The 15,185-nt window shown below is 45.3% G+C and overlaps 1 protein-coding gene across 1 annotated transcript in view; it reads left to right on the forward strand.

The window, feature by feature from the left end:
• Window positions 1-15,185, forward strand: part of tmeff2a (transmembrane protein with EGF-like and two follistatin-like domains 2a) — a 110,975-nt gene that overhangs the window by 83,668 nt on the left and 12,122 nt on the right. The window contains exon 5 of the mRNA XM_079731353.1: window positions 12,493-12,589. Within this exon, the coding sequence (XP_079587479.1) occupies window positions 12,493-12,589 (97 nt within the window). The remainder of the gene's footprint in view (window positions 1-12,492; window positions 12,590-15,185) is intronic.

Consider the following 15,185-nt stretch of genomic DNA (forward strand, 5'->3'; position numbering starts at 1 on the left):
GCTTCAACTGCACTCCCTCGAAATGACTGCTGTGGCTCTAGTGCTGTATTTAGTAATAAATACAGCACTAGATATAACTGTATTTAGGACTCATTATGTTGCTACATATGAATTCTGAGTTTTCAAAACACCTTAAGTAACTCATAAAACACATTGTTCGTGGCTCGTAATTGTCTTAGTGTAGCGAAGGAGTTTACGATGTCCTTTTTTCCTGCAAAATTCGGACAGCTCTTCTGAGATTTATCGGTGACTTGAGCATTGCGTCACATGGGGCAGCCTGGCAGCTTGTTTACCGCGGCTGTGCTTCATGCTTAATGGCTGTCCCCAGGGGTCAGCCTAGTGAGGTGTTGGTCTGGAAGTGGCTCGTAAACGGCTATGGTAGAACCCATGTAAAAATAGACCATTTATGGAAACAAAAAGGTATTAAGAGTACACCTTCCCTTGGACTCTATGCCAGCATTTGACTTTTATCACCAAAGGTATGCAGGAGCCTGTCCATATCAAGGGTCACGACAGAGAGGGAAATAGGTTGTGTTCTTTGGTAAGGAAAGTAAGCGAGGCATACTCAACCTATCAAGTGCCTCAATTTACTTGATTGTCACGCTGAATTTTAGCCAACATGAGGCAGGCTAAAATTAGTTCTGCCCTACCGTGTGTGAAAGGAAATGTCTCAAAGGAGGTGAAACTGAGAGAAAAAAACTGAGCTGTATGAAGTAACAGCAATTAAAGCTAGCTTTAATTTTTGAATCATATTCACTAACCACATTCCCGGTGAGTTTAAATGTTGGATGTTTTAAACAATATAATTTATTGCTCATAGTGCTAATTGGTTGATGCTGCCATTAATTAGGCTTCTGCTACATGTTTAGATTAAAGACCAAAGTTTGTGTGGTGAAGTATAATTGTATAGGTAAAAAAACGATTTGGCTGTTGCAGCTGTTGTTTACCATTGATTAGGTAGTGCCGTATGAGGGTTTGGAAGTCCCTTTTCACCCGGTGTGTGTTAAGGCAATATAACATAATTCATTCGTAGGTGTAATTGCCTCATGGTGCCTTGCATCACCTTTAAAAAGAAAATGCATTGTTCTTGTCAATTCATTATGATTAACTATAATTAGCGTTAAAATAATTTCTTTCTTGTTCAAATTTGTCACTCTTTTTCCATAATATCCGTAATATTTCCATTATATGTGCAGCTAATTTGGAGAAACTGAAGATAGACTTAAATTATAGTTGTGATAAAAAAATACTTTAGATTTAAGTTTAAGCAACACTGGATTGCCCCGGATATGCAGAATAGTTCCTGGAGTTTGAGTTGTGTAAACTATAGTCATTTAGCAGTCAATTCAAAAAGTGACAGTAGATATAATTAGGTTAGTCTCCATTAAGGACCAGTAGGGCTTTGACCATATTACTCAAGGATGCCTAAACTACCATGCCAACTACAGCCGTCAGTGATTGGATCCCAGGAACCTTCAACTGGAAGTCAAACCCCACTCGACCATCCTGCGTCAAATGATACAACTTAAATGAACTTGTCAACTCTCCCCATCCCCACCCATTTTCAGCAGAGAACCCCCTAGCCATCATTTGTCCTCACTCCACCCTTTAATCTCCTGCATCCCCTCTCCTCCTCACCCCCTCCTCCACCCACCTTCTCACCTCCACCCCCCTCCGTCAGCCCACACTCTGCTCTCCTCAACCCTGGCTACTCCACTCCTCCGTTCCGCTGAAGAGGATTAGTGATTAGCCGCTAATGCCAACTCAACAACAACCACCACCCCCCACCACCACCATTCCAACCACCACCACCTGCACGATTACCATGCTTGGCTCCTTCGCACCATACCTCGCCACCAACAACACAAACACCATCAGGGCTGTCCAGAGATCTCCTCCGATGCTGCTGAAGCATGACATTGGCCCCCCGGAGAGGTTAGATGGTGGCCGTGCTGGTGGCAGTGCCGGTGGGGGTGGCAGGATTTAGAAGTGCCCAGGTGGGCTGCAGCCCCATAGCTGGGATGGAGAGTGACTGCGGGGGGGAGGGCTGGAGGTGTCGTTGCTTTCTGCTGGCGGCGCAGAACGGAGTGTGAGGTTGAGGGGACAGCACAGACGGTGTGGCGCAGTTGCCAAGATCTGCTCGGCGTGTCGGTGGAGAAGGAAACCAGGAGAGACGCTCGCACACGTCATGATGGGAAGCACGTGCACGTGCATGTTGTGCAGACACAGCAGTGGTTTTGTACTGGGACTAAAATGTCAACTTTTTGCTGAGATAGATAAGATAGAAAACAACTTTGTTAATCCCCCGGAGGGGAAATTCCTTTGTTACAACAGCCCAGCAGCGGTGGAAAACACAGGATAAGATACAATACAATAAAAGTACTAATGACAACTTCTATGGCTAAAACTACAAAGCCTGAATGTTAGCCGTAGATAGTGCCTCAGTGCCTACCGGACTCAACCAGAGTGTCTGCTGGTTGGATTGTGACTGGGTAGTCGAGTGGTGTCGGTGTTGAACTTCCAGCCAAAATGTTCTTGGTCCGATCCCCGCCGTCTGCTGTCTAGCCGTAAGCATCCTTGAGCAAGATGTCTCATCCCGGCTCCCTAATGATGCATCTGAATTCCCTATTAGTGGCTCTGGAGAGAAGGGTCTTCTAATTGAACAAATTATGAATAGGTCCATGGACCCCTTCTGACGTGCTCTTGAGCCACACATTAGATGACTAAGTGACGCATGTCAGATTGCATATGATTTAAATGATTTAAAAATCTTTACATTCCACACTTAAACTTTTTCATAGTGTGCACTCTGTAAAATATATACGTGAATCATTTCTTAATGACCCAATCAGGATACAGAACGGAAGAGAATATGCAGCCAATGCATGTGGTTGTACATATTTATAATTCGAAATTCGTCACAGCCTTTATTCCACCGATACTCTAGGGTCTATAGCATATAACCGCGTTGTCTGATTACAGTTTATTCATTTTTCATAATTTACCAGCTCTCGATTTGAAGGCTGAACAGACAATTTGACTTGAATTACTTAGTAGGTGTCCATATATCAGGGATTAATGGACACGGTATAATTAAAGGATATACAAACATAGACTTCTTATATATATACTGACGCTACAAGTTGATGTCGGCAGGGTTGCTATGGCCGGTCGTTGTGCGGAAATCGGAAAGACGTTGTCAGTCCTGTGTGTTCAATGTTCGCTACGTCACAGCTGTTTTGAAAGTGTGTTTCCATCTCCCATTTTGCGCATTTACTCTTTTTCGCATAAGTCAAAAACTTCCTCAAGCGAGGATTTTTATGCGAATTTTGGTGTTTTCATTACCATTTACTGGTTCGATACTTCAAAATTCACATAAAAGCAGGGGGAAGGAAACGCAGCTAGAGAGAGAGAGAGAGAGAGAGAGAGAGAGAGAGAGAGAGAACCCACTTGATGAGACTCCATGCAAGACCGCCTCAGAGGGATGCTAAGGACGAGAAAAAGAGAGAGCAAGATAACAAGTAAAAGGTTTGCTGTTCCCTCCCTCCAGTTAATTTCAATACACCACCCCAATACAAGCTCACACACATACACAAACACACGCAAATAAACATACACACACAGAGGGTCTCGCAGAGTAAATACACGGTAGGACAGAGGGACCCTAGCTGCTAGCAGAAGCGTGAGGAAAGGAATTAATTGCATTTCCAACACACGCCCCTGATGCAAGATGTGAATGAAGAAACGTCGCCTTTTGGTCCTGTTGCGACGGGCATGCGAGGTTGAGCGACAATGCAGAGAGCCTGAGTGAGGGAGAGAGAGAAAGAATAAGCCGAATTACTTTGTGTGGTTTTGAAGCTCTGGTGAAGCTGTCATATGTTATTTAAGTTAAGCGGACGTGAGAGCAAGCAGATGACAAAGCCATGAATGATTCAGTGGCGTTGATATAAATAGATTGTCTGTTTGCCAGTGCTCCGCGGATGGAGAGCCGTGTGCCAAGAACCATTTAAATATCACACTACATTAGCGGAGCTACAATTAAAATGTAGAACGCCATGACCAAGGGGACCGTGGCTACTGTTTGAGTCTTTGTTCTCAGTGGGTTTGTTTCTCAGTGGATCTTGTTTGTGCTTGTGTCATGCTACAATATGAGGAACGACGAGCCTCAATATGAGGCTTCTCTGTATGCATTTGGCTTAAGCAATCCAGTGAATCGCGATCCAGTATAATTGTTACCTTGCCCCTCGATACAGATACTCCATTTAGCCTCCTCATGGATATATGTGTTTAGAAAGGTTTAAAAACGATTGGAAATTTCATAGTGTCGAAGAGTAAATATTCATGCAGCAGACTCTCACCCGAGGCTATTGTATCAGATAGCTAATTTGAATGTAATTTCAGTCTAATTTAATTTCTCCATTGTCTTCATTTGAGAGGGAGGTGGGCCGCAAACAAGCTACAGGTCAGCCCCCCTTCTAGGCCGTCTCCTTTCTCCCTTTGGGTTTCTAATAACGGCCTTCATTTGTTAAATATATATTCATATATTTTCTTCACAAAATACTGGTGCTGTAAATATTTGTATTATTTTAAAATATTGCTTACATTCATGTCTAATTTCAATTTGTTTTCATTTATTATGACATCAATAATGTACTATATAAGCAAAGTTGTACTCATTAAGATGTACTGAAGGAATACTTCAGCACATCTTAATGAAACTAGGATTTGCATTTGGTAGAAGCCCCACAGAGTAAGCTAGTTATTTTGAAAGTATCCAACCCACTTGACTAGCTTGCAAGCTTTAGCAATAGGCCTGCTTTCCTGCAGGACTCTGGTCATGTTCAATGAGTACAAGCTGGTACCTAGACTGTTAGACGGAAAGGTAGGCCATCCAATGATTTTATTTGGGCCAAATTAAACGATTGGACAAGCTTATTACTGGCCTGGGACAGTTTTTAAAAAAAATACTTCTAAAACAATACCTTATCCTAGCTTCAGACGATGTGTAAAACATGCATGGCCAATAAATAGAGATTGATAACATAATAAAGGATATAGACAAACAGATAAACTTTCTGCTATATGCAGAGGATTTAAAAAGTTTGATGGCCAACTACTTATTTAGTTTTAGGGGGTTCTGACAAAATAAAAAGTCCCCAAACTTTTAAGGAATGGTCTGGTTGCGCATACCAGCACCTCTCACTCCTTCAGTGGCTGAGCCAGCCAGGCGAACAGAGAACATGGTATAATCCCCTATAAATCTGGTGAAGATGAAGTTTTAAAGCCATAATTCCGCACTTTAATCCGTTGTGAAAAAGCGCTGACCCAGTTGAGGCTGTGTTGGTGGGACTCGCAGCGTGGTCACAGTAGAAGCCTGGGCTAGGCATGGATGTCGCAGAGACTGTACAAAGAAGTCACTTAGGGGTCATTCAGGGTTCATCGTTTCCTCATCGTGGCTTGAATCTTGAATGAAACTCGAAAAACGAATATGCTGCAAAGTGAGGAATTCTTAAAGGGTCCTACCAGTTTGGGCGAATAAACCAATGTGAAAGACTCTCCTGGCTTATTAAAACGTCTGCTAGCATTAGAATTGTAGTAGTTTTACCAATTCTGCCTAAGATAATTTACCATGAGCATGTTTCACTGCTTACATAAACAACAGCACTTGAGTCTTTGTGATAAAAAAAAATGCTTAAGAAAGTGCTTTGTATTGCTTACTTTTTTTTTCACAAAAAACAAACGATCCTAACCGACATGCATTGATTTCAAAAGAGAAAGTGCTAAATGCTATTGTTTGCTCCCGCTAACTGCTATTCGGCAGAGTCAGTACACAAATTAATGGTTTTATCACCCACATCAATGTGGTCCTGTTTAAAAAGACAAACGTAAATCTCATTGTATATAAATTTAGGTATCGGAAATAAAAAGAGTGAAGAAAGGTAACAACTCCTCATTGAGTGCAGTAGCGATATGCATTTTCCATTGATCCAACACACACACACACACACACACACACACACACACACACACACACACACATACTTCCTAGTATACGAAACACTGACATCCCCCACAAGTGCAAACTCCCTTTACATGCACATCGTGGCTTTTGGATTCTACAATGTTCCGATGATCTTTCTCTAAAGTAAAATGGATTGATTGATCATAGCTAGAGTAGGCAATTTATCATTATTGTCATATTTGAAAAGGTCTCTTTACATCGGACAGCAATCAGTAAATCAAATGCGCTGACCAAAAAAAAAACTCTTCTGGTATCTGGTGTTGTCGCATCCTTGAAATAAGCCCGTCCAATCAGTACATTTGTCTCTAATGAAATGATTGGAAGACCTAACTGTCTGTCTACCTACCTACCTGTCTGTCTACCTACCTACCCGGCCCCCTGTGTGTGTGTGTGTGTGTGTGTGTGTGTGTGGGGGGGGTGGGGGGGGGGGGTGATTCATCATGGCGGTTTTAGAGCCGGCAGGCCTGGCTTCAGACGGACGGACGTCCCCGATGAGGGGTCCGTGCCGGCGCATGAGAGGAGGCCGGGGGCCACAAATCCTCCACACAGCGACAGCACTCTGCACATCACGCCGGGTTAGACGATCAACACGCCGATAAATAACGCCTGTTTTTGTGGTTCTCCATGGAAAGGGAAATAGGTGGCTTTAAAGGACAATACCTGTCTGGTGGATCAAGCCATCGCATGTGCTCTCCTGATGTCACCGAAACCTCTGTGAAACCACTGTTAACAGTATTATTTGGCTTTTTCGTTGTACCGATTCTTTTCAGGCTAGAGGTGAAGATTTTGCTGTTCAAAATTAAAATAGTTCCTGCAGGTATCTCTGTGTTTCAATGGCAATAGCCCTCAAAGTATTTTGTAATAATTGTCATGGACCGCTCTGTAATACGATGGACCAACGCACTGGGTGGTCCAACTGCCATTGGCTAGGGAGGGAGTTCCGCCCCCTGTCATTGGACATTGTGCTGACCATTGAAGAAAAAAAGATACGGCTTGGTACTGACAACAAAAACAAAATAATGGACAGGAGTTAAATCCCGTGTCATCCGTCATCTTCCCGCTATCGACCACCATTATGTCTTGCGTGTATTTTTCAGGGTTTGCTCTCTCGAACTTCGGCACTTGGGCCCGGCGCTCTTGGCAACGATAACGTCAGTGTGATTGATGGCTAGTTTAATGGTCAGCATTGTCTTCTTTTAATGGGATTCCCCGCCCTGCCACGGGGGCCCATATGGCTCACAGCGGGGGGAGTGAGTCGTTTTGTGTTTGCGTATCGGAGATGGCGGTGTGAGTTACATTGTGCCGGTCCAGCACCGTAGACACCGGATCTCCCTCTCTGGATGCCATCAGCAACCCCGCTTTATTGCTTCCTGTATTGCGTTGCAGCGATCACATGTCCGTTTACTGGAAGAGTATACGGCCTCAGGCCAGATTTGTCACACCTGCCAATAGCGGCTGTCACGTAAATTATGTGCTTAGAGATGCAGATAAGTGGTCTGCAGCGCTGTGGTGCATGGAGTACACAGCGGATGTGCAATGCATGAATTAATAGGTCCGCTACTGTTATATAGTAGTTAAGTGTGTGTGCGTGCGTGTGCGTGTGTGTTTGTGTGTGTGTGTGTGTGTGTGTGTGTTTCACTGCTCCTTTTTCCGCTAGGAGTTCCATTTTTCCACTGCAGAATCTTGATTAACTGAACAAGTACTTAATGCTGTTACATACCCATTATATACTGAGGTACTATATGTACTGTTACATACTCATTTTATACTGAGGTACTACTGATATATACAGATATAGCTGAAGTGTGACACAGGATTCTGCCAAAGTAGCCTCTGTCAGCCATATAAAATTTCACCCACATGTGATTCTTTCAATATAAGATAGCACTCATACATTATGTAAAGATTATCACAGAATAATACAGCATTATACTCCTCCATATATCCGTCTAGTCATCGCCCTCTTCTCCTGTCCTCTCCTCCTTCTCTCCTATCTTCATTTCTCTCCCTCTACCTCTCGTCTTCTCTCCTCCTATCCCCTCTTCTCTACTATCCTGTGTGTCTCTGTGAGTGTAACCAAGGTCATGGTGGCCCTGCTCAGAGTTGTGAGGGCTTCATTCATCATCTGTATGATGGCCACGCGCTCCACTGCCCTAAATCTCCTGTGTGTTTGCGTTTGCGTGTGTGCGCACGAGAATATGTGTGCCTCTGTGTGGGTGTGTGTGTGTGTGTCTCTTTGAACTGTTACAAAAATGTATTTTTTCCTCTCTTCTCATCAAATCATTTGTCTTTCTCTCTCTCTCTCTAACTTGCTCTCTCCCTCATGTCCTTACCCATGCAAATCGTTTGTCTATTTAATCGCCTTTGATCGCCCCTCTTCCCCAGGTTTCTCACATGCGTTTCACTTGTACACACAAACACATGCACACACGCTCGCATGACTCTCTGTGCATCAACTAGTCCATGCCATACACATGCTTTGTAATCAATTATAATAATATACATAGATTGATTTATTAATTGACAGATGCCTTGTGCACTTCATTGTTTTTGGCGTGTGTGTGTGTGTGTGCGTGTGTGTGTGTGTGTGTGTGTGTGTGTGTGTCGAGGGGGGGAGGAGGAGGAGCAGAGAGTCAAGGTAGAGTAAGGTATGCTAGGCCAGGGAGCAGGGGGGTTCACAGGACCTTCCAGCAATCTTGTGATCCAGGCATGGATCGATAGTGTTGGGGGGGGGGGGGGGGGCGATCATTCCACTCATTACCTGGCCATGTGTCGGGATTGGTGGGATCAGCGGAAAGGGAAATAGGGGGGAGTGATCTGAGGAGCTGGAAACATCGGCTGTCCCAGGTCACCCTTGCTAATTGTGCCTGTGATGCCATGTTTAGGGTCTGAGGTGTGTGGGTATTTGTGTAAGTGTTTCTTTGTGTGTGTGTGTGTGTGCACATCTGTGCCAGTATGTGTCTTCCTGTGTGTGTGCCTGTGTGTGTGTGTGTGTGAGTGTGAGTGTGTGTCTGTGACCGTGTGTGTGCGTGTGACCGTGTATCGTCTGTGTACGCGTGAGCGGGAGACGTGTAAAGGAGGGCAAAAGCACAGCCGAGTGGGCAAGCGAGGGCCCAGGGGTGTTTGTTAGTGCAGCTAAGTGCACACACACCAGAAACCTGATCCACACGTGACCGAGCGCTGTCTCATGTGGATCAGGAGTGTGGAGCGAGGGAGAGACAGAGTTAACGCTTACTTGCTCGCCCGCCCGCCCCTGATATGTCTGTGTCTGTGAGAGAGTCTGTTTGTGTGTGTGTGTGTGTGTGTGTGTGTGTGTGTGTCTGCGTTTGTGTCTGTGTCTGTGACACTGTCTGTTTGTGTGTGTGTGTGTGTATGTGTGTGTGTGTCTGTGTGTGTGTGTCTGTGTGTGTGTGTCTGCATCTGTGTCTGTGTGTGTGTGTGTGTGTGTGTGTCTGTGTGTGTGTGTCTGTGTCTGTGTGTGTCTGTGTCTGTGTGTGTGTGTGTGTCTGTGTGTGTGTGTGTGTGTATGTGGGGGGGGGTAGCCAAGCATTTGACAGTGTACAGGGCCTGTGTGCGAGGCTGGTGATTCGCTGGATGGTTGGTCCAGAGGAAGAGCCGGAGGCTGAGACTGAGACAAGCGCACACTGGCTCTCACAGTGGGGTTGCTCCTGAAATGGTGGTGGTGGTGGTGGTTGAGGAGATGGTGTTGAGCATGGAAGCTGTAGAAGTAGTGGCGGAGGAGGAGGAGGTGGTGCTGGGTGAGGATTTGGTAGAGATGGAGGTGGCAATAGCGGTGGTGGAGGAGTTGATAGAGATGGAGGAGGCGATAGGGGTGGTGGAGGAGTAGGTAGAAATGGAGGAGGCAGGTGGTGCAGAGGTGGTCTGGTCTTGGCTCAGAGTCAGAGTGATGTACCACCCACATCCACCAACCTCTCGGCGTGGCAGGTGGAAGTGAGGGAAATTACAGCGGTGTCAGAGGAGACGCTGGGTAATGTCGGGGGGAGGTGGTTAATTCAATCAGGTGGAGGCCCGGCGTTGACACGACTCTGAAGCCTCCGCCGAACACGAGAACAAATGCAAAATAATTGAGCTGTCAGTGGCAATGGATTGAATCCTCATTTAAAAGCCTTTCTGCCACCCCCTACCCCCCCCCCCCGAAGTTGTGCTGCGTTGTGCTACATGACTGTATTGTAATCAGACCCCCTTAAACGATAGGAGTGCAGCCGTAGTCATTTGCACACGTTCTTTATCGTGATGAATTTGCATCCAAGGTTGAAAAACCTTGAGATGAAACGCCGCAGTGAACGGGAAATGGAGAGAAGAGATTACAAGTGGTATCATGTTGTAAGTAAGAGAAAATAAAAGGAAAAGGGAATCGCATTGTTCAAAATGTTGCAAGGGTATTTCAACAACTTTCCCATTTCCAATTCTCTGTGCAATGTAACAACAATATAAAATATGCATTCTGTTAAATTAAATGTTTTGTTTTAGAGAAATAAAACGGTTGTTGTTATATACACGGTGTATATTACCAGAGTTGTGTCAATATGAGATGCATTCCCATGGTCCAGGGCCCGGCTTTGTTGTGGTTGTGACCTGGAACCGAAGAGAAAAGTAAAGTCATGAATACACAGTGTACATCTCCCCGCTTGGCTGCTTCCCAGGCTGCAGTCTGCTGGCGAGGCTCCAGCAGCATCATTGCTACCATGGCCTCGTAGCACCTTTCAGCATTAAAAACCCAGCATCGAAAACAACTTTCCATGTTCCTCAAAAGGAATAATGTTTACTTGTGCGGCCTATTCTTCCTCAGAGAGGCAGGTACGGAAGGTGAAATCAGTCTGGCAGTGCAACACTTTCTAAATAAACCCCAAACAGTAAAAAAATGGAAAGATGAAAGTGCCATTAATTGCTTTCTGTCAGCTAGAGGGCAGTACAACACCATATATAAAATTCAGCACTTTTATGACATATGCCAAGAAATACATTCGATAACAGAGTGCTTGCTGATGGCTTAGGGCTGTGAGATCGGACGCCAAAGAACAATGAAAGAAATATTAATTTACTTCGACCGTACATGCAGCTAAATGGAAAGCATTGTTTGAGGGAAGAAGTAGCCAAACTCTATTTTCGTTCCATGGGGAGCGAAATCAAGGTTGGACCATTTTCAAAGATGCTATCCAATTCATTTGTTCACTAGCAGGGATGTCAAGAAAGAAATGTTTCAGATGGGGAATTGGGACAAGGTAGCCATGCATGGCGGCAACATGCAGTGTGTGTGGGTGGGTTTGTGTTTGTGTGTGTATTTGTGTGTGCGAGACACTTTTTCATGGTTAGTTTTTCCTTGTTGGTGTGAGCGTGTTTAAAAATAGTTTCTTGTCTAATAGCGAGGCGGGCAAAAGGGATCGGTGACGGAGGAGGATGGATGCCTCCGTGCCACAGAGTTTGCCTCACAAAGGCAGAGGTGTTGGCGATGGAGAATAGGTGGAGGTGGTGGTGGATGAGGTGGTGGTTGAGACGGTAATGAGTGTGTTGTGGGTGGTGATGATGGTAGAGGTGGTGGTGGTGGTGGATGAAGCATTGGTGGTGGGGGAGATGGTAATGAAGGTGTGGGTAGTGATGACCATGAAGGTGCTGGTGATGGTAGTGATGATTGAGGTGGTGGTAGGTGTGGAGATCTTTGTGGAGGTGGCGCTGTTAGCGCAGCTACTGGTCGTGATGGAGGAGGAGGAGGAGGAGTCGTGTGAGGTGGATGTGATCTGAACTGGGCCAGATGGTTTTTTATCTCCTACCCTCCCGCTCCTCTTCTACCCACCGCTACGGTGATGAGGCGTGATATGCACCAGAGGGGGGGGGGGGGGGGGGGGGGCTAAGCCTTCCTAAGCCTGCCCCTAGCTCTCAAACACCCGCCATCCAGGGAGCATTGGGCTCTCCCCGGCTGAGAGAGAGAGAGAGACAGGGAGGGAGAGACAGAGAGAGAGAGAGAAAACCCATCATGGTGAAATGAAATGGGGAGCGGAAAGATCAGCGGGGATTTGAGAGCAGTAGAAAGAGAGACAGATAAAGAGAGCAATAGGAGGGAGGGTGTGAGAAGGGGAGATGGGAGATGGGTGCGGTAGAGGAGGGGATTATGGCAGGATGTGTGGCGGTCGTATTCATAACCGAGGCGTTTCCTCGGAGCGGCCTCTCGCGGTCACGTCACCCCGGCGACCGAGCCAGATTCAACACAGGTGTCTCAACAATACCGAGGTGTTATTGCTCTCCGTCAGAACTGCGGTATACACGGCCGTGTGAGATGGGATGAGAGAAGTAGTTTCAAGTGTTGTAAAATCAAATTGTTGTTCTGAGCTGATTTCTCTCTTTTTTTCCCTCCTGTCGCTCCTTCGTCTCTCTCTCTCTCTCTCTCTCTCTCTCTCTCTCTCTCTCTCTCTCTCTCTCTCTCTCTCTCTCTCTCGCTCTCTCTGGGGGTCTAGGGGGAGAGGGGTCTGCAGAGGCCGGACAGAAGGAAACGTCCACCTGTGACATCTGCCAGTTTGGGGCCGAGTGTGATGTTGATGCAGAGGACGTGTGGTAAGACTGACACACATGCACACAACCACTAACACACCGACACCTACACACAAATGCACTCTTGTACGCGCATAACTATGCACAAACAAACACGCATCAAAAACATATACACATATATCCATGCAGACTGCCCACACTCAAAGAAATAAAAACACAAACATGCATTAACACTTTAAAAGCATTGTGCAGGCACACACAAAAGAACAAAGAAATGCACACATGCACAGGTGGACACCCATAAATACACACAATGTTGTTTGTTAATGCAATAGTCATTTTACTCTTTACAGCGTTTTGGCAATGATCTACCGAGTTGTCTGGCAGGTGATGTTTTCAACAAGGCGCGTTTCTCTCACAGCACTTTAAACTGTGCTATAGACATATAGACAGCTTTTAACTTCAACACTTTCCCACCATTTAGCCTTTTATCCTGCTGTCACATTTGCAGACACTGCGGTTGCCTTTACCTTCATACATAGGCTAACTGCTATTCAATGAATGTACAAAATGTCCATCCTGAGAAAGAAAATGGACAGTGGAAATTGGTTACATCTTTGTGTTTATTCACTTGTAAATAAGATATTTTCTGTACATTCTATGTGGACATTGGGTCACCACATACATATATGCTCATGTAACACACTATCACGCTGCCCACATAAACAGGAAGCACTAATTAAGCATGGACTGCTACATTTAACCCAAATTACTGAAGAAGAAAGGAGGAGTTTAACCTAAACTGGAAATCCAATTAAAGTACCTACCAGCCTTGGCATAGTTCAGCCAAAAATGCCTCTGAACCAGAATTAAAAAAGAGAAAAACAAGGGGAAAGAATATTTTTGGCAGGAGCATTGATGAACGCTCAAAGGTTTACCTGATTTAATGAGCCTTAGATGTTAAGTACATTTTTCTATGTTGTCTAAGAGGGCTTCTTTGTGTTACGCTAAGCTAGCCTGGTTGAAAGATGGTAAAGTAAAATACAGCTCAAGTCTTTGAACACATACATAATAACTGAAGCCGGCAGAGGTGGACAATACGTGAATGCTTATGGTACTTATGGTGCAAAACACGGGGGGGACAACGATGGGGGTACACCAGAGGCAAGGTGTGTGGATGTGTTACGAAGGGCCCTTGGAAGAGGCCCCTGGAAGCCGCCGGGAGAATTCACCTTGAGTAGGGAGCAGAGTAGACCATGCACACACGGGCGCAGAGGATTCTTTTAATGACGGCCTGATTTAAGTAACAGTGACCCAGCAATTAAAGCTCCCACCCTGAGGGTGCTTATATAAATCTGCTCGCTCGCACCCCCCAGTGCCCAGCTGAGGTGCCGCCATTGAGTCAGTGTGAGGCTTCAGCATTGCTTCATGGGTAGCAGTAGCTCAGGAGGTACTGTGGGTTGACTGGTAACCGGAAGGTTGCTAGTTCGAGCCCCATAGGGTTGAGGTGCCCCTAAGCAAGACACTCCTCCTGATGAGCTTGCTGTCGCCCTTCGTAGTTGACTCCGCTGTCGGTGTGTGACCGTAAATGAATGGTTGTGAATGAATGAAGTCGCTATTGATAAAAGCATCAGCAAAATCCACAAAATGTAAACTAGCCGATGCTGTACTATACACAGGCTTAACTGAAATTGTTATTTAGAAGTGCTGATATGAACGAGTGTTTTGAGGATCCATATACTATCACCACATTCAAAAGCAATTGATTTCTTATTTGAAAGTGGACTATTTAGAGCGCTTTACTTTACCAAAGTTCTGTTTCTGATGGGATTTTCACTGTTACTTATGATTGAACACAGAGTTTTTTCTACTCCTGGTCTCTGAGTCGAGGCATTTGGTGTAGAGCAGAGAAAGCGGGGTCTCTGGTGCAGAATATGATCTCCCTGAAGGCCCTTATTGGCACTGCCTCTAAAAAATAAATTACTCTAAAGTGTTTCTTAAAAGAGTCCGGAGACATTTCCGGCACTAAATAGACAAAGAACAGCACTACACGACCAAAACCCCGGTCCATTACCTGCTGCCAGCATTGCATATTTAGTCGAATTTGCGCGCAACTCGCCAAAATGAGTCGGGGTAAACTTGATTCACGCCTCGCGGAGGAAATGAGAACATGGTCTTCTGAGATATCCCGTTCTTACATCAGCGAGCTTTATAATCGCCAAGGGAACGCTCCGCTATCACATGGCTCTATGTAAAAGAGAGAGAGAGAGAGAGAGAGAGAGAAGGCGAGAGAGAGAGAGGGAGAATGTCCCCTTGGTGTGCGATGAACACGATGCCAGGGAATAATTTCATATTTCATACTGCATCATCAGCCCTCTCTGCTGCCAAGGCACAAAATGACTTGGGTTCGACTCCCCTCCCAGCACTTACGGTTATGCACGCCCCGATGAGGGAATTCACGAGCAGAAACTCAGCACAACACTGTGAGGTACTCACCTATTTATTATTTATTTTTTTTATTTTTATTTTTCATATATCCATGTGATCGAGATATGTGTTTGTTGTTTCAACACATTTTTGTGTCTTGCTCTTGTTGTGTTGTTTGTCTCGTTAGGCACTTTTGTTATGTTGCCGTTGTGCACGGAAAGCATGAGATGAT

The sequence above is a fragment of the Pollachius pollachius genome, assembly GCF_949987615.1.
Source record: "Pollachius pollachius genome assembly, chromosome: 3".
NCBI lineage: Eukaryota > Metazoa > Chordata > Actinopteri > Gadiformes > Gadidae > Pollachius > Pollachius pollachius.